We start from the raw sequence: 25,187 nt of genomic DNA on the forward strand, positions 1-25,187 counted from the left end.
AAATATCTAGGAAAAATAATGGAGCTGAATGCGCTGGATGAACTTTAAGCTGCATCGTGACATTCATATTACTGATAAAATCTTTGCCAGTGGCGAGTATATCTGATACGAATATCTGTTGTCGAAGTTTTCAGCAATCAGTACTGTTGATACGTCAACGTACTTTCCCATCTCCGTAAATGATAACTCAAACTTAAGATGCTACTTTTTTATGCCTACCGGAAATGGCTATTACACAAGTGATTCGGTTTGGTCGAGTTATAATCAGTGAATCACTTAATCTGTTCAGTGCTGAGTAATGTTACGAAGTAGTTTACAACCTGTACGTATATATATCAGCTGGGTTGTCTGCCTGACATTACTGACTATACGAGATGCTGAAGCTGACCCTGTTGGCTGGCCTGATCGCTGTTGCCGGGGCCCAGACGGCAGTCAACCGGTTCCCGGATGGTTTCCTTTTCGGGGCGGCCACTGCTGCCTTCCAGATCGAAGGAGCGTGGAATGAGGATGGTGAGTATAAACTAACATCTGTGTAAGAGTCTTCTTAATCGTCATGTGGTTTAAATATGAAAGATGGTGGCAAATTAAAACTGTGTGCTGGACCGAGACTCGAAGTCGGGACCCTTGAATTCTGCGGGCAGGTGCTCTATCGAATATTTTTTCTTTTTGTCTGCCGATTTCTTTTTCCGTAGACCCACTTCAGGTGTTGGCCCCTAACGCCCTTACTACCCATAAAATCTATCTAACACACAAACAAAAACAATACCTAGTGCCACTGCCGCTTTCACCCTAAAAACTAAGTAGGGGAGATGTATGCCACCCCATCAGGCTCCGTCTGCAAACTAAAAAGAGATACGCCTCCGATAGTTTTGTAAAAAAGAAAGAGGAATGAAAGAAATGGTACCACGATTTATTTTATTTTATTATGTTAACTATTTTAAAATCTTCTTTCACGGCTGTCCAGATCGTCTTCTCGTTCATCGAGGGTGAAACACCCTACAATTACCGTTGATCTCTCACATCAGCCCATCCTGTGCTATATCTTTAATCTCACACGCTGTAGCCGGTATCGGTGGCCGAGCGGTTCTACGCGCTTCAGTCCGGAACCGCGCGACTGCTACGGTCGCAGGTTCGAATCCTACCTCGGGCATGGATGTGTGTGATGTCCTTAAGTTTAAGTAGTCCTAAGTTCTAGGGGACTGATGACCTCAGATGTTAAGTCCCATAGTGCTCAGGGCCATTTGAACCAGATGAACACCCTGTGCATCCCAATGCTTTGAGGGGCGCATAAACAACGGACCCAAGTAATTAGCAGAGAGCGAACCATTCGACCCTTTGCGCCATAAAACCATGTAGTTGCTCTTTAAATAGAACCATAAATCTAATACAACCATTAAAATTGCTACACCACGAAGATGACGTGCTGCAGACGGGAAATTTAGATGACAGGAAGAAGATGCTGTGATATGCAAATGATTAGCTTTTCAGAGCATTCACACAAGGTTGGCGCCGGTGGCGACATCTACAATGTACTGACATGAGGTAAGTTTCCAACCGATTTCTCATACACAAACAGCAGTTGACCGGCGTTGCCTGGTGAAACGTTGTTGTGATGCCTCGTGTAAGGAGGAGAAATGCGTACCATCACGTTTCCGACTTTGATAAAGGGCGGATTGCGATTGCGGTTTATCGTATCGCGACGTTGCTGCTCGCGTTGGTCGAGATCCAATGACTGTTAACAGAATATGGAATCGGTGGGTTCAGAAGGGTAATACGGAACGTCGTGCTGGATTACCCTTCACGCTGCATCACAGACAGGAGCGCGCGCAATGGTGTACTCAATGACGAACCAGGGTGCACGAACGGCAAAACTTCATTTTTTCGGATGAATGCAGGTTCTGTTTACTGCATCATGATGGTCGCATCCGTGTTTGGCGACAGCACGGTGAACGCACATTGGAAGCGCGTATTCGTCATCGCCATATTGGCGTATCACCCGGCGTGATGATATGGGGTGCCATTGGTTACACGTCTCGGTCACCTCTCGTGCGCTTTGACGGCAGTTCGAACAGTGGACGTTACATTTCAGATGTGTTACGACCCGTGGCTCTACGCTTCATTCGATCACTGCGAAAACCTACATTTCAGCAGGATAATGCACGACCGCATGTTGCAGGTCCTGTGAGCCTTTATGGATGCAGAAAATGTTCGACTGCTGCCCTGGCCAGTACATTCTCCAGATCTCTCACCAATTGAAAACGTCTGGTCAATGGTGGCCGAGCAACTGGCTCGTCACAATACGCCAGTCACTACTTTTGATGAACTGTGGTACCGTGTTGAAGCTGCATGGGCAGCTGTACCTGTACACGCCATCCAAGCTCTGTTTGACTCCATGCCCAGGCGTATCAAGGCCGTTATTACGGCCAGAAGTGGTTGTTCTGGATACTGATTTATCTATGTACCCAAATGGCGTGAAAATGTAATCACATATCAGTTCTAGTATAATATATTTGACCAATGAATACCCGTTTAGCATCTGCATTTCTTCTCGGTGTAGCAGTTTTAATGGCCAGTAGTGTAATTTTGCAACGGCCTCACTAGAAATGTATGACAGCCCCATTCCTTTAACGCACACCGTGGCGTCATGTGGAGCAGCAGGGTGGTATGTGACGTCAGCATGGATCAGTTCTGTGGACTGCACGGACTGAGTCGTCCGTTGGAGCAACAATGGCAGCATGCGACGTCTGAGGAGCCTACAGTCCGCAGCCGTATCACGAACGAAGCGGTGCATGTCAAGTGTCGACAGCTGAGCGTCGGGGCAGAGAGGGTCCTCGGAAGATGCGTAATGTGGGGAAGTTTCCAGTCGTTATCACATACCACAGCCCCCCACCGTGGTGGGAAGGAAAGGCGCGTGTATGTTACTCCACACTCGCTTCCAGCCAACCGCCGGATGTCGGCGTTTAGTCAGCAAACAGTGCTCGCCGCCGATGAGCTACCCAAGTACGACTCACGACTCTCCTCACAGCTTTACTTCCGCCAGTACTTCGTCTCCTACTTTCCAAACTTCTCAGATTTCCTGTGAAACTTGCAAGACCTTCACTCATGGAAGAAAGGATTTTGCGGAGACATGGCTTAGCCATAGTCTGAAGGATGTTTCCGGAATGAAATTTTCACTCTGCAGCGGAGAGTGCGTGAACTTCCTGCCACGCTCCACCAACATACTGACACGCATATGAGTTTATCACTTCAGACAGCTGACAATATGTCTCACGCCGTTTACGCTTTCGCACATTGGTGTAGTGGACTGTACGTAAGGTATGGAAGATGACAGAAAGGCCCACGCTGGACAAGTCACGTATGTATAACATAATGAGAGAACATGATTTTTTTTCACTTTTAATGTTCCAGTCTGAGCAAGATTTATGTGGTGTACGTACACTGATGAGCAAAAACTTTATGACCACCTTCTTAATTGCTTGTTTGTCCGTCTTTGGACCGAACTACATGACTGATTATGCGTATCACGGATTCGACGGTTCGTTGGTAGGTTTGTGCAGGTGTGTGGCATTATATGTCTAAGTAAAAGTCATGTAATTGGCGTAAATAACGGGGCCGCTAATTTGCTTATGCGTGACGGGGTACGATAGCGACCAGTTGGGTTTACACCAGAGGAATTTGGTCGCCGGGACATCAACGTGACTTCACTATAATGCTCCCCAAACCATTGTAGCATGGTTCTGGCTCCGAGATATGGACAATTATACTGCTAAATGATGACACTGCCTTAGGGGAAACATCAAGCATGAAGGGATGAGGGCGCTTTGCAGCTGTTAGCGTTGCTTCGATTGCTGCCACAGGCTCCATGCAAGTACAGGAGAATGTCTCCCTTAGCATAATACTGCTGCTACCAACCTGCGTCCGTGGTGCGCTGCACTTTTCGAGCCGTCGTTCACCTCGATGACGGCGTTTGTGGAGACGATCTTCGACCTAGTGTAGCGAAAATGTGATTCACCCAAAGAACCGACACGTTTCCACTGATCGACGGTCGAATTCTGATCGTCCCGTGCTCACTGTAATCGTAATTGACGATGTCGTGTTGACATGTGAATACGTAGGGGCGGTCCGCTGCGGAACTCCATGTTCAACGATGTACGATGAACGATGAACGATATGCTCCAGAACACTTGTACGTGCACCAGCATTGCGCTCTTTCTGCAGAGCTACCACAGATCACCATATATTGTACTTTAGAGAGAACAGAAGTCCCCTAACTCCGCGTTCTGTGGAGGGTCGTCCAACCACTAGTGTTGTTCACTGTCCTACCTCTTTCCACGACTAAAGCACGTCAACATTAGACCAGCTTCGCCGTTTTCGAGATGCTCGTTCACAGGCTCTGTGTCACAATAATCTGATCTCTCAAATGTTTTTTATTTCAGTCTCTGACCACCATATCAATTCTTTTGACGATGGCCGGTTTCAGTCAGTAATGACCATCCTCAGATCTTTTCTACACCATGTCTGAGGATGGTCATTACTGACTGAAACCGGTCATCGTCAAAAGAAATGATATTGTGATCAAAGACTGGAATAAAAAAAAACATTTGACAGTATTGGATCACTGTTCAATTATGCGACTATGCCGCAGGTGGTGGAACATGAATTCTGTCAAACTCGCTTATCTAAATGGATTTCCCCATTTTCATTCCCACAACTTCGCTAGGGTTCCCTCCCGTCCGTGTCTGCTCCGCTTACAGAATTTTGCTATCGCGCCACATGCTCACAACACCACCAGGCGGTAACCAGCATCGCTGGACTGTGGTCATGTTTTGGCCTACCAGTGTATGTGATTGCGCACTGCAGTATTGTAACTGTAACAGGGTGATTTTGTATGATTTCTGTACTGGAAATGCAATTCCTAACAGTGGGAGATACTACGAAATCCCGCACAGGCTTTGAATTCTGCAGCCAACAGCAACTGTCAACTGAAAATGATAGCGTTAAAGGCTTACACGAAGACTGTGCTGATGTGTTCAGCATCGTTACGCATCTCTAGAAGTAGAGTTGTGTTCTGCATAAAATCCAGTGTTTTATTCCTGATACCTAAAGCATGAGAGTGGCGGCTGACATCGGAGGTGGGAAATTAAGCGCCGTGGACAGTTGCAAATTACTGTTAGTTGTGCTAAAATATAATATGCTGTATATAAGACGACTAATAGACCGTCTTCCTCTACTGCGAGCTCGTTTGCCACCTCGTTCCCCCTCTGAGACACACACTGGCTGCAATATTCGATTTCCATTCGACTGGGTACGAGCCGATAATTCTCCTTTCAGAAATTTGTTTCCTCCTTTTCTTATCACTCAGTTCTTGCTCTCTTTCTTACTGCTGTCTTCTGCAGAAAACTTCTGGACTCCCTCCGCTCTCAAGCAACTGTTCCTCATTTTCTTCTGCTCTGTGTCCATCTACTTTCTCACAGTCAGGTGACAGGCGATGTAGCGAAATGGCGGTGCCAAAACAGTTTCCTCTGCGTGAGGCGACATTTGAGCCACGTGCTAATGTCCTAATGTTGCCTAGGCATCGTTCGTGGGGCGTCCGTTGGCCTGTGAAGGTCTTTGGTGACGGGTTCATACTCTGAGGTATCTCGGTGGCCCTCTGATGATAAATTCCTGTACTAATGAATCGTGTGAGAGGCGTGGGATATCAATGGTTGTCTGCTCGCAGACCATTGCAGTATGGACTCAGGTTCCTACAGCGGAGTGGAGGAGAACAGTAGCATCATTACCAAGAGCCTCCATTAGAAACTCTCTTTGTAAAACTGCTTTCCACTTAACTGTACCTTAGAAATGACATATATTATAGCAATTGTTCTTTCGCTCACAAGTCTGCTACAGTTCGTGGAATTATAGTTCGTTTGTACGCAGGCAAGGGTGAGAGCATCTGGGACCGCATGCTCCACGAACACCCGGAGTACGGCACGAATGGCGACAACGGCGACGTGGCCTGCGATTCGTACCACAAGTACCAGGAGGACGTGCAGATGCTGAAGGCGATCAACGTGAGTACTCGCTGTTACATAAATGTGGTATTCAGTGAATCTACATTGTCAGTGTCGCGGTAAGCCGTGGCACAATTTGTTGATCTTCTCCCCACATACCAGAACGTACTTCCCTCATACAGTATTTAAGCAATTTAGACTTAGCAACAACGTGTCTATCCTACTTGGTGAATGATTCCTGCTGCCATGGTAGGATACATACAAGATAATGAGTTTAAACCGATGTATCTCCTTTAGGCGTAATTATGCCCTTTGCTTATTTACCTAGAGTAAAAGTAACTTACTGATACCACGTAAATATTGCGTGTAGTACTTTAAATGCAATCTGCTCAACAAGTATCACAAAGATGCAGATATTGCGACGGTAAACTAATCTTATCTACCATTTACGATAAATACTTAAACAGGTGATATTGTGATATTAACTCTTCCTGAAAGTTTAAAGTTCACGAAATCTGATCATTTATTCTATCTTTCGTTACTCACGAATTAAGATAACAAAGATACCTAATCGTTTAACGGGGATACTGTGAACAAGACAACGGTTCAAAAATGGTTTAAATGGCTGTGAGCACTATGGGACTTAACTTCTGAGGTCATCAGTCCCCTAGAACTCAGAACTACTTAAACCTAACTAACCTAAGGACATCACACACTTCCATGCCTGAGGCAGGATTCGAACCTGCGACTGTAGCGGTCGCGCGGTTACAGACTGTAGTGCCTAGAACCGCTCGGCTACTAGGGCGGGCAAGACAACGGTCAACTTCAGAGTATCGTTGATAGCTTTCAGAATTCCTGTTTGCATTTTCTATTTATTTTATATATTTTTTTCTTCCATTAAATTATTTTCTATCTTGTTAATAACTTTTACCTACAGTCTGTGTATTAAAACCTATATAAAAAAAGAAACAAATTTTGAATCTTTCGTATGTAAGTACGTGAAGTGTCTTATCTTTCCCTTTGCTTACTTTGTTTGATCTCTGATCCTGGAGAAATAAAAAAGAAAGTTATTTTCTTTTGAAATTAAAGCTTTATCATTCATTAAAGTATGTTCATCGTGTTCACTAATATCAACTGGCTCCTGAATCTTTAAGACAGAATTTTATTCTTTAAGGGCTGTCTGGCAGTTTCACGTTATTGTCACTTAAGATCAATTACATGTGTTGAAATCAAGTAGTGATGTCCTAATTTAGCTTTGCCTACAAAAAAGTTAGTTAGTGCCACCACCACTTGATCTCTAAAAATTTAACAATCAAGAAAATCTCTACCATTCAGACGCTGAAGAATTTGTTACATACTCGATTCTGCTGATCTTGTTGGGCGAAGAGCAAATTAACTCGCTTGAAAAATGAATTTCCCAGTTATGCGGATGTAGTCGCCGCTGCATCAACAAAATTTCCTCTTGAGCATGTACATGCACTTGAGGTAATATATAAACAGATCCTTCACCGTCCGCGAGATCACAAACACTCTCGCTTGAAATGGTTCTGTATAGGACACCCACCCGTATTTCGCACCGGAGCTAATTGGTGCTTACCCCATTCTAATACTATACATGTTATCGATAAATGTTGTGTTTACGACCTTTTGGGGCCTTATCGATCTAACATCCTTTATTATGCAGTATCCTTAAATTGACAAATGAATCGAATTCATTTACCGAATGATAAAGGAACAATATATGCATATTACTCTTTAGAACGGCATGAACTGACTATAGACAGAAAGTTTTAAATTTACTTGACAACCTTTCCGTAGCAACCTAAAGACAACTTCTCCAGTGACTTACCCATTCTCGGTCTGGCAACTTAACTACGGCAGGATCAATATATTACTGTCATCAGAGCCATATTACAGCTCAGGAACGATGAAAATTAGACAAACGCTACTAGTACTCTTAAACAATGTTGTCGCTGCATTCGTTGGCCATGAGTGAAGTGTGCAGCGGCTGACCACACGCTTGCAGTACACCCTTCGCGACCACGGAGCTGCAACATAGGTAGCTACTCTTGGCCCCAACAGTTTGCGTCATCTTTCTCCTTCTTTTTATCTACAATGTATTTGACACAAAATTTGTACATCAAGAAATTTTCAATTTTATACATCAGTTTTATATTCATGGAGCTCATTTCCCACGGTTTATAAGCTAAGAATGGCCGTTAAATGTAGTTATTCCATTAGTTTTAAGCTATGTAAATGACTTTTCTCTTGCTAGATATGCAATTTCGAGACCACCACATTAGCAATACTGTAACCATACTTTTAAGCAGATCCAAATGAGGATGGAGCTTTATAACTAGACTTTTTGTGCCGCCTCTAATATAGTAAATGTTGTTGGACTAATCACTTTCTATACGTGCTCTAACATATGGGCATTTGACATTGGTATTTACAATAAAACCTGATATCCTGTATCTATCTCAGTTATGTCCAGAATTTGCCACACATCACACATTGCATTTAAAGAAATCTGTAGCCCTGTCTGCACTTCTTCAATAATTTTTTTTTCCACTAGCAGATCACATTCTTCTCGTGTAGCAACTATTTTCAGCGAATACTCGGATTTGTATTTTGGACTTCCATTTCCGCTTTCTTTTGCGTACAAGTAAGATATTAGCTAGACAGAAAGGCGTCATTTCTACAATAGGAAATTGTTTAAGTCCTTTTAGTATATTTCTCCTTTTCCTTGAGACCTGTGGAATAAGATGGTACCCAATCCTAGTTTGGCAATAAATATGTTTGACAGTATAGTGTGTAACAACGTTCTAGAATGAGAATAATACATCTTTGACTATAATAGGAAAGCTTATATTGTTGTTGTTGGAGCTTGTGTTAACAATTTTCACACAGTTCACAGGTAAATAATTAAAACTGTAGGCAATCAGAACAAAGTTAATTTTTCTCGGTCTTGATTGGAAGATTTACTTGTACACTAGTCAACGCTTATGTATTCTTCTTACCTCAGCAGGAAAATTGCAGAACACTGTTAATCACAGCAACTATTCTGTAAGCTGTCCAACTGTTTGCACCACACAGAAACGATAGTCACAGAATGCAGGGGAGCATAATGGAAATACTCTTTCTTGGCATTTAATACAAACAGACAGTCTTCCACAGAAGCAAGCACACCATCCATTCTATAATTACAAATCGTGGCCTGCAATCTGGTAACAGCATATTCTTTAGCTTAGGAAAATGTAAAAGTTTCTCATGCACACATATAAAGGACACTTCATAAAATAAATAGATGGTTTCTGATATAATTGTTCAGTTCTTGGCTATTGATTTGACGTATTAATATGATATTTATCTTTATTCTATAACTGGAACTCACCCACATTAAACTGTCTATTCAAAATGTCTAATTGTTGCTCACAATCTCACTGCTGTTTCCTTGGTAGTCGTCTTGCACACAGAGGTCATGGTTTGATGTAAGGTAATTACACATCTCCATTTTGTTAAAAATCCCAGAAAAATCTTGCGTTATATCCAGACCCACAAGGAAATAGTCATCTTACCATAATTGCTTCAGAACTGACCACTTAGATATCTCTTAAACGTACCACATATCTCGCTCTTTAACGTTATAGACCGTCCGTTCCCTAATGGTTCTTGGCAGTCCACTTGTACACAGCTGCAGGCCTCTGACAGCAACATGATACATGTGAAGCCCACATCTCCTGTAAAAGGAGACACAAGACATGTGCAAGTTTGAACACAATAACAAGTATCCACTTGCCTGAGAACTACACATCTGACCACCATCCCCTGACGTCACATACAAGAGACTGGGAGGAAGAAGTCTCTTTTGGACTTAACTTGGAGTTATCTGAAATGAGTGTACGCTTGTACGAAAGTGAAATGTGGACGATGAGCCTTTCAGACAAGAAGAAAATGGAAGGTTTTGAAATGTGGTGCTGTAGAAGAGTGTTGGAAATAAGATGGGCAGACCGAATAACTAATGGGTGAATCCAAAAGAGGAAGAATACTTTGCGGCACAACTTGACTATAAGAGCGGACAGGCTGATGAGACACATTCTGCGGGGTCAGAGAATCACCAAGTTGGTAGTGGAAAGAAGTGTGGGAAGTACAAATTACAGAGGAGACGAAAGCTGAATACAGTAGACAGATTCAGAAGAATATACGTCGCAGTAGCTGTCCAGAGATGACCGGGCTCACTCAGAACGAAAAGGAGAAATGGTTCAAATGGCTTTGAGCACTCTGGTACTTAACATCTGAGGTCATCAGTCCCCTAGAACTTAGAACTACTTAAATCTAACTAACCTAAGGACATCACACACATCCATGCCCGAAGCAGGATTCGAACCTGCGACCGTAGTGGTCGCGTGGTTCCAGACTGAAGCGCCTAGAACCGCTCGGCCACAAAGCGAATAGGAGAGCTGCATGAAAGCTTCCTACGTTTTACTTCTCCGGAGTTACAAGAAATTTTTCTGTATGTCACGTCAATTTTTGCTGCAGTTATATCTTATTCAATAAGGTTTCTATACTGTTTCCTCATCCATCCTGATACATTCTACTTTTACTTGCCATTAACTTCGTTCCCTGGCCAGCTATAGTGTTACTTTCTTACCTCATTCATAAGATTCTTGTAATGTTTTTGTTATGTTGTTAAGATTGGGTATTTCTGCGTGATACATAACTCTTTGGAGTTTTGTGTACAAACGATGTTCTGTCGTGCCTTAATTATTTTGCTTTACTACATTTTAATTCTTGTAACTACTTTCATGTCGTTATATAGATCATTGGTCGTTACCTCATATAAATTGCACTACATTTCACACTGTCCTAATTTTGCAGCTTTCTGTTTCGTCGTATACCACCTCTCCTTTATCTTATAGAGATTCAACCTACTGCTTATCGAAGCTGCACTACGTTTTGAGTCTACTTCAGCCCCTTGGCGTGCTCTGCAGTGCAGAAACTCTCTTTTTCTAACGAAGACATACTCAACTTGATATCTTCAGTTCCCTCCTACATATCCAATGTTCTAGTCGATCTATGTTTGCTTTCCAACCACATTGGACTATACTAGTTTTTCATCCCTCTTCACAGTTTCAACAATTTCTCTGCTCATACAGAATATTTTATTAAAGTGTTCGTCATTCTTACAGCGGATAGTTCTGGTAAAAAATAAAAAAATCTTATTAACATATGACCAGAAGAAACATTTTTGAGCTGTGGAACATTTTATCGACTGACAGGCATATGTCTGTTGGCACTAGAGGAGGTGTTCCATGGATTCACTACTTATCGTTACCAGTCCGGCACCCTTGGTTCTCAAAGAATGACAGATTTGTACGAATATCTGGTTGCCTTCGGATTCGGTTACAAGCGTGCCACAGACTTTCCAGTAAGGTGTGCAAGTTGTCAGTGGATCTAGAACATGACGGTGACTTTAATCGTCCTCAGCGTTATAACTGTAAGGGATTAAGATTAGGTGAAAGGGGAGGGGACCTAATCGAGCTATAGACATATCACTACACTTTTGCGTCAGGCACTGTCACACGAGGCGCAGACAGAGCAGTGGTGCACCGTAGTACAGTAAGAGGCTTTATTGCGTGTGTTACGTCTGACAACAGTATTAGTGCTAGAAGCAGAAGTACAGAGGCACACACAAAGAAGTAGAAATGTGTAATGAACGTCAACAAGGAGGCACCCTACACCACTGTGCTTGGGCCGTTCTACGCACAAGTTAAATGGCCCAATATTTGGGCCCAACCATTTGGCCAATATTAACACGCTGAGAATGTGAGGCACTCTTTTCAAATTCCTTGTATATTACTTCTATTTTCTCATCCTCGGCTTGTTTCATGCACATAAAGGCCTGTGCAGTCGTGGCTGGTGCGCTTAGTGTCAGAGCACAAAAGAATCTTTCAGTAATAACGTATCACTTTTGAATTTAAGTGTTTTAAGGCGTCCTTTGCCATGGTGGTTATATTAGAAAGGCCACACAGATATTAATATCTTTTCTGAACCAAAGAAAGCACACGAGATACAGAAAACAGTATATACCAGTACCTAGGATCATGCCGTATTGCTCAGGGAAACGGTTTTGTTAAAAAGATCCGAAGTACCCTTTACCAAAACTGTTTCACTGGGGAAGATCGTGTTGTGGTTCCTCCCTTAAACAGTCGCATGAACTTGAAAATGACAGATATCGGGAATAGTGACCAGGGGATAGAAAGGTAACCGACACCGCTCAACAGAGACAAGGACACTGGACCTAGTGAGACAACCGTACGACATAAGGGTACGCAAAATAAGTCGCTCCTCTTCTAGCGTCTGTAGGTCGCTGGAGGAGCTAAGCGTTCCTAGTAATCGGAAGAAGAGCAGCTCATTCCAGTTTCGAAGAAGGATCGTCGAGTAGACGCACAAAACCACAGGCCTATATCTCTGACGTCGGTCTGTTGCAGAGTTTTGAAACGTGTTTTATGCTCGCGTTTTATGTAATTTCTCGTGACCAAAAGTCTGCCCCGCAGGAATCAACATGAGTACCGGAAACAACGGTCGCGTAAAAACCACCCCCTCTGTTGAACCAGGCGCGCGAGATAGTAAACAACAGGAAATATCGGTGCATCTCGGCAGCGCGGCATAATGAATGAAATACGAGCGTGCGGAATGTCAGACCAGCCATGTGACTGAAGAGTTTCCAGCAAACAGAACACTGTAGGTCATTCTCAACGAAGAGGAATAATCAGACGTAAGAGTAACTTCGGACGTACAGCAACGGACTGTTATAGGACCATTTCTTTTCACAATGTATATGAATGAATTAGTGTACAATGTCGAATGTTCCGTGAGGCTTTTCGCGAACGATGCTGTTGTATACAGGGAAGTCACAATGCTTAGAAAACCCTTGTTCCACCAACACACGAATGTTTCTCATCCGTGTGCGATGTGTACCAGATAGGGTCGATAGAGGAAACTGAGAACATCCGAAGAAGAACGGCGCGTTTCGTTACAGGTTGATTTAGTAAGCGCGGAAGAGTCACTGAGATTCTTAGCTTGTTCTATAGGCGGATGGTGCAGCAGAGGCTTTCTGCATCACAGTATGGTTTACTTTTAGCGTTCCGACAGTGCACGTTCCTGGAAGAGTCAGCCAAGATATTGGTTCCTCCTACGTACGTCTCTCGAAGTCATCGTGAAGGTAAAATTATAAAGACTCCAAATTACACGGAGGCATGCCAGCAATAGTTCTTCCCGCGAACCAATCGTGACTGGAACAGGAAAGGGGGAACTGACTGTAGTGCATAAAGTACCCTACGCCACTCACCGTAAGGTGGCGTGCAAGGTGTAGTTTTTCAATGTAATGTTCTATCACCCATATTTACTCCGACATTCATTCTTTAGGTGGCGTCATTTGACTTTTATGCCTCACAAAATGTTACGATTCTGATCCCCTGCATTGCTTATCCCAGTATTCACGCCTATCCTAACATTTCTTTCAGAAAATTGGACCTCTTTCTGTTTATGAGCTCGTACTGTATACTCATTCAAAATCAGCGTCCCATTAATCTGTCTCACAGACTGGAAGATTTGCAAATCATTAACTGCAAACTGTTAACTTTAATGGCGCGATCTGCATGCAATCCACATAAAATGCATGGTTACTCTGCTATAGCACACAGGGGCGTGGACCCAAAAATAAAGCTTGCAGTTCTGCAGCATTTACTGTAGCTCAACCATCATCACCTGTCGCATGTTCCTACTCAGAGTGACGTCTGCATGTAAATGTGATACATAAATTGCACATTCATTTGAAGATGACAATGAATAAGTTCTGCACTCTATAAGACACATTACTTAAAATACATTACTCGCCATTCAAATTGCTACACCACGAAGATGACGTGCTACAGACGCGAAATTTAACCGACAGGAAGTAGATGCTGTGATATGCAAATGATCAGCTATTCAGAGCATTCACACAGGGTTAGCGCCGGTGGCGATACCTACAACGTGCTGATATGAGGAAAGTTTCCAACCTATTTCTCAAACACAAACAGCAGTTGACCGGCGTTGCCCGGTGAAACGTTGTTGTGATGGCTCCTGCAAGGAGGAGAAAGGCGTACCATCACGTTTCCAACTTTGATAAAGGTCGGATTGTAGCCTATCGCGATTGCGGTTTATCGTATCGCGACATTGCTGCTAGCGTTGGTCGAGATCCAATGACTGCTAGCAGACTAGGTTCAGGAGGGTAATACGGAACGCCGTGCTGGATCCCAACGGCCTCGTATCACTATCAGTCGAGGTGACAGGCATCTTATCCGCATGGCTGTAATGGATCGTGCAGCCACGTCTCGACCCCTGAGTCAACAGATGGGGACGTTTGGAAGACAACAACCATCTGCACGAACAGTTCGACGACGTTTGCAGCAGCATGGACTGTCAGTTCAGTGAGTATGGCTGCGGTTACCCTTGACGCTGCATTACAGATAGGTCCGCCTGCAATGATGTACTCAACGACGAACCTGGGTGCACGAATGGCAAAACGTCAATTTTTTCGGATGAATCCAGGTTCTGTTTACAGCGTCGTGATGGTCGTATCCGTGTTTGGGGACATCGCGGTGAACGCACATTGGAAGCGTGTATTCGTCATCGCCATACTAGCATATCACCCGGCATGATGGTATGGGGTGCCAATGGTTACAGGTATCGGTCACCTCTTGTTCGCATTGATGGCACTTTGAACAGTGGACGTTACATTTCAGAAGTGTTACGACCAGTGGCTGTACCCTTCATTCGATCACTGCGAAACCTGACATTTCGGCAGGATAATGCACGACCGCATGTTGCAGGTGCTGTACGGGCCATTCTGGATGCAGAAAATGTTCGACTGGTGCCCTGGCCAGCACATTCTCCAGATATCTCACCAATTGAAAACGTCTGGTCAATGATGGCCGAGCAACTGGCTCGTCACAACACGCCAGTCACTACTCTTGATGAAGTGTGGTGTTGTGTTGAAGCTGCATCGGCAGCTGTACCTGTACACGCCATCCAAGCTCTATTTGACTCAATGCCCAGGCGTATCAAGGCCTTTACTACGGCCAGAGGTGGTTGTTCTGGGTACTGATTTCTCAGGATCAATGCACCCAAATTGCGTGAAAATGTAATCACATGTCAGTTCTAGTATAATATATTTGTCCAATGGATACCCGTTTGTCAGCTGCATTTCTTCTTGGTTTAGCAGTTTTAATGGCCAGTAGTGCATCATACGAAACACCAGTTGCAATCCTGTTGCCTTAAACCCTTTATTGCCATGTCATGTAATATACATTGTAAAGCTATAACGTGAACTACGTTCTCAGCTATCGACCTAGATGCTACCTCGTCGCTACGTATGAAAAATATACGCTACCAGGAAGAAGTCATGTCGCTGCTACCAAAATAGCTCTCCTCTCTCTTTAGAGTACAAACTTGAGATTCGTTTACAGTAGTATGCCATTCCTCTTTTGTCTCTTCCCTCCTCCTCACTTCCGAGTATGTTGTGCAACCCCACACCATTCATAACGTGGTGCATGTGTGACATCCTTGGGCGTCCTCGACTGTTCTTCCCCTCTATAGCTCCTGCTACATAGTTCCACTGATATTATTGTGTTTCAAAATGTGCCCTACCAGGTTGTCTCTTCTTCTTTTGAGGTGTCTCCAGAGAGATCTGGTTTCTTGTACTCTTGTCAGCACCTCTCCACGGGTAACTCGGTCTTTCCAGCTGATCTTTATCAGCCTTCTACAGCACCAGATCTCCAGAGCTTCTGGCTTTCTTCTCTCCTTTGTACATCAATAATATTTTATGAGTCGCCATTGAATGTACCTAACCACATGAACCATGGACCTTGACGTTGGTGGGAAGACTTGCGTGCCTCAGCGATACAGATGGCCGTACCGCAGGTGCAACCACAACGGAGGGGTATCTGTTGAGAGGCCAGGCAAACGTGTGGTTCCTGAAGAGGGGCAACAGCCTTTTCAGTAGTTGAAGGGGCAACAGTCTGGATGATTGACTGATCTGGCCTTGTAACACTAACCAAAACGGCCTTGCTGTGCTGGTACTGCGAACGGCTGAAAGCAAGGGGAAACTACAGCCGTAATTTTACCCGAGGGCATGCAGCTTTACTGTATGGTTAAATGATGATGGCGTCTTCTTGGGTAAAATATTCCGGAGGTAAAATAGTCCCCCATTCGGATCTCCGGTCGGGGACTACTCAAGAGCACGTCATTATCAGGAGAAAGAAAACTGGCGTTCTACGGATCGGAGCGTGGAATGTCAGATCCCTTAATCGGGCAGGTAGGTTAGAAAATTTAAAAAGGGAAATGGATAGGTTAACGTTAGATATAGTGGGAATTAGTGAAGTTCGGTGGCAGGAGGAACGAGACTTGTGGTCATGTGAATACAGGATTATAAATACAAAATCAAATAGGGGTAATGCAGGAGTAGGTTTAATAATGATTAAAGCAATGGGAATGCGGGTAAGCTACTACAAACAGCACAGCGAACGCATTATTGCGGCCAAGATAGACACGAAGCCCATCCTACTACGGTAGTTCTAGTTTATATGCCAACTGGCTCTGCAGATGATGAAGAAATTGATGAAACGTATGATGAGATAAAAGAAATTATTCAGGTAGTGAAGGGACACGAAAATTTAATAGTCATGGGTGACTGGAATTCGAGAGTAGGAAAAGGGAGAGAAGGAAACATAGTGGGTGAATATGGATTGGGGGAGAGATATGAAAGAGGAAACCGTCTGGTAGAATTTTGCACAGAGCATAACTTAATCATAGCTAATACTTGCTCCAAGAATCATAAAAGAAGGTTGTGTACATGGAAGAATCCTGGAGATACTAGAAGGTATCAGATAGATTATATAATGGTACGACAGAGATTTAGGGACCAGGTTTTAAATTGTAAGACATTTCCAGGGGCAGATGTGGACTCTGACCACAATCTATTGGTTATGAACTGTAGATTAAAACTGAAGAAACTGCAAAAAGTTGGGAATTTAAGGAGATGGGACGTGGATAAACTGAAAGAACCAGAGGTTGTACAGAGTTTCAGGGAGAGCATAAGGGAACAATTGACAGGAATGGGGGAAAGAAATACAGTAGAAGAAGAATGGGTAGCTCTGAGGGATGAAGTAATGAAGGCAGCAGAGGATCAAGTAGGTAAAAAGGGATGGGCTAGTAGAAATCGTTGGTTAACAGAAGAAATATTGAATTTAATTGATGAAAGGAGAAAATATAAAAATGCAGTAAATGAAGCAGGCAAAAAGGAATACAAACGTCTCATAAATGAGATCGATAGGAAGTGCAAAATGGCTAAGCAGGGATGGATAAATGTAAGGATGTGGAGGCTTATCTCACTAGGGGTAAGATAGATACTGCCTACAGGAAAATTAAAGAGAGCTTTGGAGAAAAGAGAACCACTTGTATGAATATCAAGAGCTTTGATGGAAACCCAGTTCTAAGCAAAGAAGGAAAAGGAGAAAGGTGGAAGGAGTATTTAGAGGGTCTATACAAGGGCGATGTACTTGAGGACAATATTATGGGAATGGAAGCGGGTGTAGATGAAGGTGAAATGGGAGATACGATACAGCGTGAAGAGTTTGACAGAGCACTGAAAGACCTGAGTCGAAACAAGGCCCCGGGAGTAGACAACATTCCACTAGAACTACTGACGGTCTTGGGAGAGCCAGTCCTGACAAAACTCTACCATCTGGTGAGCAATATGTATGAGACAGGCGAAATACCCTCAGACTTCAAGAAGAATACAATAATTCCAATCCCAAAGAAACCAGTTGTTGACAGATGTGAAAATTACCGAACTATCAGTTTAACAAGTCACAGCTGCAAAATACTAACGCGAATTCTTTACAGACGAATGGAAAAACTGGTAGAAACCGACCTTGGGTAACATCAGTTTGGATTCCGCAGAAATGTTGGAACATGTGAGGCAACACTGACCCTACGACTTATCTTAGAAAATAGATTAAGGAAAGGCAAACCTACGTTTCTAGCATTTGTAGACTTAGAGAAAGCTTTCGACAATGTTGACTGGAATACTCTCTTTCATATTCTAAAGATGGCAGGGGTAAAATACAGGGAGCGAAAGGCTATTTACAATTTGTACAGAAACCAGATGGCAGTTATAAGAGTCGAGGGGCATGATAGGGAAGCAGCGGTTGGGAAGGGCGTGAGACAGGGTTATAGCCTGTCCCCGATGTTATTCAATCTGTATATTGAGCAAGCAGTAAAGGAAACAAAAGAAATATTCGGAGTAGGTATTAAAATTCATGGAGAAGAAATAAAAACTTTGAGGTTCGCCGATGACATTGTAATTCTGTCAGAGACAGCAAAGGACTTGGAAGAGCAGTTGAACGGAATGGACAGTGTCTTGAAAGGAGGGTATAAGATGAACATCAACAAAAGCAAAACAAGGATAATGGAATGTAGTCGAATTAAGTTGGGTGATGCTGAGGGAATTAGATTAGGAAATGAGACACTTAAAGTGGTAAAGGAGTTTTGCTATTTGGGGAGCAAAATAACTGATGATGGTCGAAGTAGAGAGGGTATAAAATGTAGACCGACAATGGCAAGGAAAGCGTTTCTGAAGAAGAGAAATTTGTTAACATCGAGATAGATTTAAGTGTCAGGAAGTCGTTTCTGAAAGTATTTGTATGGAGTGTAGCCATGTATGGAAGTGAAACATGGATGATAAATAGTTTGGACAAGAAGAGAATAGAAGCTTGTGAAATGTGGTGCTACAGAAGAATGCTGAAGATTAGACGGGTAGATCACATAACTAATGAGGAGGTATTGAACAGAATTGGGGAGAAGAGGAGTTTGTGGTACAACTTGAGAAGAAGAAAGGACCGGTTGGTAGGACATGTTCTGAGGCATCAAGGGATCACAAATTTAGCATTGGAGGGCAGCGTGGAGGGTAAAAATCGTAGAGGGAGACCAAGAGATGAATACACTAAGCAGATTCAGAAGGGTGTAGGTTGCAGTAAGTACTGGGAGATGAAGAAGCTTGCACAGGATAGAGTAGCATGGAGAGCTGCATCAAACCAGTCTCAGGACTGAAGACAACAACAACAACATTGAATGTATGCATAACGTAATCCACGGTAAGCCGTTTAAATTCGCGTACTCTCAGGTAGACGTGCTAGCAGTTCTCTGACAGAGGGTTTATAGCACCCTTTACAGCAAGACGTTTGCTGGAAATAGGGTCGTCGAACGTTTTCGGTTTGTTGATGTAATAATTTTCTCTGACAGAATGTCCGAATAAAAAAAAAAATGTAAAAATGCTATTTCTTTCGGGACACTGTTCCTGTTTCGTTATAACATACCTAACCGTGATTTTTGTTATCATTGTCACATGCCTGCTCCATTCTCCATTCTCGTGAAGTGTTTCGTCCCTTTGCTCAAAGATCAAAATGTATTCTCAACTGTACTCGACTCTCACACGTAGTGTACTACACGCTCTTGTTTATTTATCTATGTCATTTGAAATTTATAGCATAACTTTTGAAAGAGACCTAGAGTATGATTAATATATTCGTACATTCTTCCCGTACTCTTAGAATGAATTGGTCAACAAGGACAGCGGAGCTGTTTTCATAAACTTACTTACGTATTTTATTCTGTTTTGTTTACGGACAGGCGGACGTGTACCGTTTCTCCATTGCCTGGACACGCATCCTGCCCACTGGAGACCTCGACGTCATCAACCAACCGGGCATCGACTACTACAACAATCTCATCAACGAGCTGCTCGCGAACGGAATCCAGCCTCTGGTAAGAGAGAAGCATACATGCAGGTGTGACCAAAGAGTCGTTATGCAATTATAGGTTTCCATATGTAGTCGAACGTTGTTATAAAGTGGTTTCTTTGTCTGTCTACACTGGTTCATTTGTCTTGTGCTAGTAGTGCAATGGTACATTAGCGCAAATAATACTGGATCTAGTTTACTGGCCATAAGTATGTAAAAATTAGGGGAGAGGTGGAACTTTCGGGCACATTGTTGTCTTAGATTCAAGTGGTTCAAATGGCTCTAATAACTACGGGACTTAACATCTGAGGTCATCAGTCCCCTAGACTTAGAACCAAGTAAACCTAACTAACCTAAGACATCACACACATCCATGTCCGAGGCAGGATTCGAACCTGCGACCGTAGCAGCCGTGTGGTTCCGGACTGAAGCGCCTAGAACCGTTCGGCCACCGCGGCCGGTTTGTTAAGTCATAAGCTCAAAACTTGTCTATATAGGACACAACGTGTTCTTTCGCAATCTCGGTTACGTGCTATGCCCCATTCATGGTTCGAGTAGTGTGAATCACGTGCCCAGATTTTATTAGACGCCAGTAGAAGATGACCGCTAGGCAACATGAAATTAGGTACTCAGTGTTGTTTAGACCACGACCATGCTTGGGGTTACTCTAAAACAGTGTAACGTTCCAAGTGTACGTTACATGCGGGAATTGCTGGTATAAGAACTGATCCACAAGTAATGTAAGACTTTGGTTTCGTCACTTCAAATCACCTTTCGAAGAGTGAATTGAGGACGAGTTGTCAGTGCCATGATTTGAAGGCAGGAGTGACAGCTTCACGATTACAAGTAGTCTGCGTAAACCAGTTACGTTGGCCAGTGATGCGTTGTGTCTACGGATGGTGTTAAGCCCTTCAGCATCACTAAGGAATGAAGATAGTGCATTGTACCGCCGAAACTGCTAGCCAACAATAAATGACGTCATAAAGACGGCTGTAGGTTTTGAAGAAATCAGGTTCAGCATCAAGTTGCAGTCGTTGTAAGTATCGATCGTAGCAGGATTACCACGTGCAGAGACTATAATCAAGAGAAGTCTATAAAATCATATCATATTCTGCAGAAATATGCTCAAGTCAACAAGTAAGGTTAAGATAATGAGGTGAGCCAGCATTTAGACCCATTTCTGATGGTCTGGTCTAGTCCAGATGACTATTTTCTCTGTGAGCGTCCTGACTCAAGCTGCAATCTACACACTGGTAGGCCATACCACCTTTGCTGCGAAATCGTAATTGCTAGTACACAAAGAGAGAAAAATAGCTATAACGTGAACAACAACCTGTCTCGAAACGACCGGCCGGTGTGGCCGCGCTTCAGTCTGGAACCGCGAGACCGCTACGGTCGCAGGTTCCAATCCTGCCTCGGGCATGGAAGTTAGGTTCAAGTAGTTCGAAGTTCTAGGGGACTGATGACCACAGATGTTAAGTCCCATAGTGCTCAGAGCCAATTAAACCATTTTTTTTGTCTCGAAACATCGCAATTTCGTTGAGTTCCATGGAATGCATTTTGTCCTCCTATAATAGACATATACAAGGTGATTTTGACAAAAAAAGATAAATTGGAAGAAATGATCCTTGATACGATATAGAGCAAAATAGAATATGAACACTTCTGACGGGAAATTCGCACGAAGAGAAGTACACCCAATTGAAGCTAGAGATAAAAATATTTGACTGTGTAGGTTACAAAGACTGAAAACGTACACGACAATACATCACGGAAGTGGAAATGTTCTGTTTGTACTAGTGTTTTGGATCCACTCTCAAATACGCATTATTTCCAACTTCATGAGAGTGTCTCTCCCTTGAAACGCACTTTTGGCCATGTGTCCACATGACTTCTTGTCCTCTCAGCCATAGTTTCCTGCAGTTTGTCTCCAATTAGCAAAACCACCCTGAACGCTGAGGTAAACCTGATTTTGGAATGGACAGGTAACCACTAGATTTAAGACTGAAAAATGTAATCGATGGACAGCAAGTTATGGGATCTGGAATTTAAGTTCACGAAGCAAACTCGTTGTGCAGGTGACAATGTACCACTGGGACCTGCCGCAAGCGCTGCAGTACATCGGTGGATGGCCAAACCCAATTCTCGCTGACTACTTCGTGGAGTATGCCAGAGTGCTGTTTGAAAACTTTGGAGACAGAGTGAGTATCGATGGCTCCAGTGTTTCTCATATCGGTTCCTGCTCACTGTGATTACGCCTCTGACGGCTGTCGTCTCGCAGGTGAAGATGTGGACCACGTTCAACGAGCCGGAAGTGTTCACCATCGGCTACGCTTCGGCGGAATTTCAGGCTCCGTCACAGAACGCTCCGGGCATCGGCGACTACCTGGCTGCACACACCGTCATCAGAGCACATGGACTCGTCTACCGCCTCTATCAAGAACAGTTCAAGGCCAAGCAGAATGGTATGTTTCTCACTGTTGTTAGATCCTGCACGTATCACGCTTTCTCGAATTAATTCAGTCGGTCAACCTGATGATTACTTTTCGTGGATCATTCACGACTGTTCCCGCATCCTACCAATAGCTCATCTTCAGTGACTGTTTTCATATCGCTGGATTCGAGGAAGGCGGCCTACACCATCACCGAATGGTTCAATAGATTTGACTCCCGTAGTTTCTCTCTGGAAAATTATAAAACTGTTTATAAGGACAAATCTACTATAGTAGATGATGTAAAGGGCCGTATTCCTACTGACTGCGCAGGAACTTCCGCTGAAGTGCTACCGTGCTTACTTCAGGCTTCCAATGACAGACTGGAGCCTTGTAATGAGGCTGGTGGTGGCGTACTGAACACCACACTCGAAGGGCAAACTTCTTTCTTCTTCAGAATCCAAAGTATTTGTTTATTCAGTTTTTTTCGTAAGTTAGTGCTGACACATGGAACAGTATTTACAATTTTCAAACTACAGTTGCTCGTGGACTGCTACCAGAGGAATCCATAACACGAGCACTGACATTCTGTTAATGTCGATGAGCAAGTTCCATTTGAAAATATATACCGTACTGGGTGAACAAGAACTCCACCAAAAAATTTTGGAAGTTGTTAGGAAATATTTTCCAAATATTTTGGTACAAGTTATCTGTGTTCTCCTTACAGGCTAACAACATTTCATTTGCTATCTTAACCGTTGTATCGGTATTATGGTGAAAATTTGCAAGGCAATGCAAATGTCGACGGTATTTCACTCACGGTACTTGCTGTTCACAACAGTAAGGTCTACTTTAATCCTGGTCCTCAGGCTTGCATTCAGTACTCCTCTGTCCAATCTGGGATTTGTTTCTCTGGTAGTGGTAGTTGTACATTAACAGCGGTACATAGCGGCCTGGGCGGGTTTACTGAGGAAGAATAGGCCAATGTGCTTATCTTCTATGGGTTCACTGAATGCAGTGGAAAAGCAGCTATGTCCAGCTGTCCCCACAGTGACAGCAAGCATATCAGAGTAGTTTTGCGTAAATTTTCGCATCCTTTCATGCTACTATGTTTTGCTGATTGTGTATTGTAGGATTTTTCAGTGTTGTGAAAGTATTTTCACGGAAACAAACATAATACTGCTCAGAAAGCTGAATAAATCATAATTATAATATTCTGAACAAGCCATCAGAAACCACAGGTGCGATTTATGTGTGGATGTATGTCCAGCAGAGGGGGTGCATTAGATGGACAGAGGGCGGGGAGGGGGAGTAGGAGATGGAAAGAGAGACAGGGGAGGAAATGTGTTGTATGGATAGTATCGGTTATCGGTATGCTTTGCACGGGCTACACATGCAGATGAGCAAGGCAGAGCAGAGACAGCGGGATTGGGGGAGGGGGGGGGGTGGAGGAGAAGAGAAGGAGGAGGAGAAGGAGGAGCTAGAAAGTGAGAGAGGGGGAGAATGAGTAGGACAGAGGAGGTGGATAGAGGAGATGAATAGTAAAACAGGGAGGGGGAGAAGATGAACAGAGAGAGAGTGGATGAGAAGATGGACAGGCAGTGAATGAGAGGATAAGATGAACAGAGAAGGCAAGAGGAGATGTGTGTGAGGAGACTGTAAAGAGGGGACAAACAGACAGGGAGAAGGGGAGGAGAGGGAGATGCAGGAGGCAGGTGGAAGGTGTAGTGGGGTAGTGAACAGGGGATAAGAAAGACAGAGAGAAGGATGTAATAGAGTGAGGGGAGAGGGGGAGTTGGACACAATGAGGAAGGAGGAAGATAGGCTTGGAGTGAGGAGCTGAGGAGATGGAGGGGGAGGACATGGAAAGATAGAGAAAATGAAGAGGAGGATATGGACAGATAGAGCTGGGGAAATGAGGTGGACAGAGATGGGGAGAAAGAGGTGGACACAGTAAGAGGGGAGGAGGAGACATGTGAAATTATGTATCAGATGTGTATGTGGCGAGGGCAGAAGGTATACAGGATGTCTCTACCAAGGGTCGTCTTGCAAATTTTCTCAATTTCGTTTTTGCATTGTGTAGTTGGAGTCAGTCCAAACAATTGCTGCTCGTCTCGTCTTTAATACGATGCCCTTTGTCGACGGAAAGCGTCAGTTTGTTTCCCATTACAAAAAAAATTATTTTTAAACCGCAATTTTACGTGCCCGCTAGATCGGGCGCTCCCAAATTAGTCTAGTCGGATACTCGTTTTATCGACATGTATTAAGAAGGCCAGTAAAACTCTAACTGAAAACAGCAATCCAGGAGCGACTCAGTAGAGCTACGTGGTTGGCGGTGGCTGTAAGCGGGTGCCAGGGTTGTGCTGTCGCTGATGGAGAACTGGCTACAACAGCCAGTTGGAGACATGTCTGTCAAATGCCGTTCCTTCAGTTTGGCCAAAGAGGAAAATATCAGTGTCATACTTAAGAAAAATTAGCACTCCGCAATAAGCTTACTCCTTACGTTTAACTGTATTTGTATATAAACTACGAAAGGCTGCAAATTTTGCAATATTAATTTTTTTCATTCAGCAACCATCAAATAACTAGAGAATGTAATATTTTGATACTTTAACCGTTTTTTTGGAGAACCATATACGAAACCATTTTACTGTAAGTACGCTCAAATTCAATGTATAGTGAATTTTGGACTAATGAAAACAATGAAGAAAATCCCTTCACATTGCAGTCATAGTATTGCTATATTAACTTGACCTTCTAAAATACTCAGAATATCAAACTTATTACTTTCATTTGTCATTATCACTTTCTTGTTTGACGAAAGCTGGTTGCTGCGGCTGCAAACCTCTCTTGTATCATCTCCATAGAGTTCCACGTTGAACAGTTGTTCCACTTAGAAGTAATTTGTGTTGCTGTCT

The 25,187-nt window shown here is 43.4% G+C and overlaps 1 protein-coding gene across 1 annotated transcript in view; it reads left to right on the forward strand.

Moving 5' to 3' along the window:
• Positions 1-374: 374 nt before the first annotated feature.
• Positions 375-25,187, forward strand: part of LOC124805389 (myrosinase 1-like) — a 47,296-nt gene continuing 22,483 nt past the window's right edge. The window contains exons 1-5 of the mRNA XM_047265951.1: positions 375-510; positions 5,920-6,053; positions 19,728-19,862; positions 21,916-22,038; positions 22,119-22,302. Coding sequence (XP_047121907.1) covers positions 375-510; positions 5,920-6,053; positions 19,728-19,862; positions 21,916-22,038; positions 22,119-22,302 — 712 coding nt within the window. The remainder of the gene's footprint in view (positions 511-5,919; positions 6,054-19,727; positions 19,863-21,915; positions 22,039-22,118; positions 22,303-25,187) is intronic.

This window comes from Schistocerca piceifrons, chromosome 7, assembly GCF_021461385.2.
Source record: "Schistocerca piceifrons isolate TAMUIC-IGC-003096 chromosome 7, iqSchPice1.1, whole genome shotgun sequence".
Taxonomy (NCBI): Eukaryota; Metazoa; Arthropoda; class Insecta; order Orthoptera; family Acrididae; genus Schistocerca; species Schistocerca piceifrons.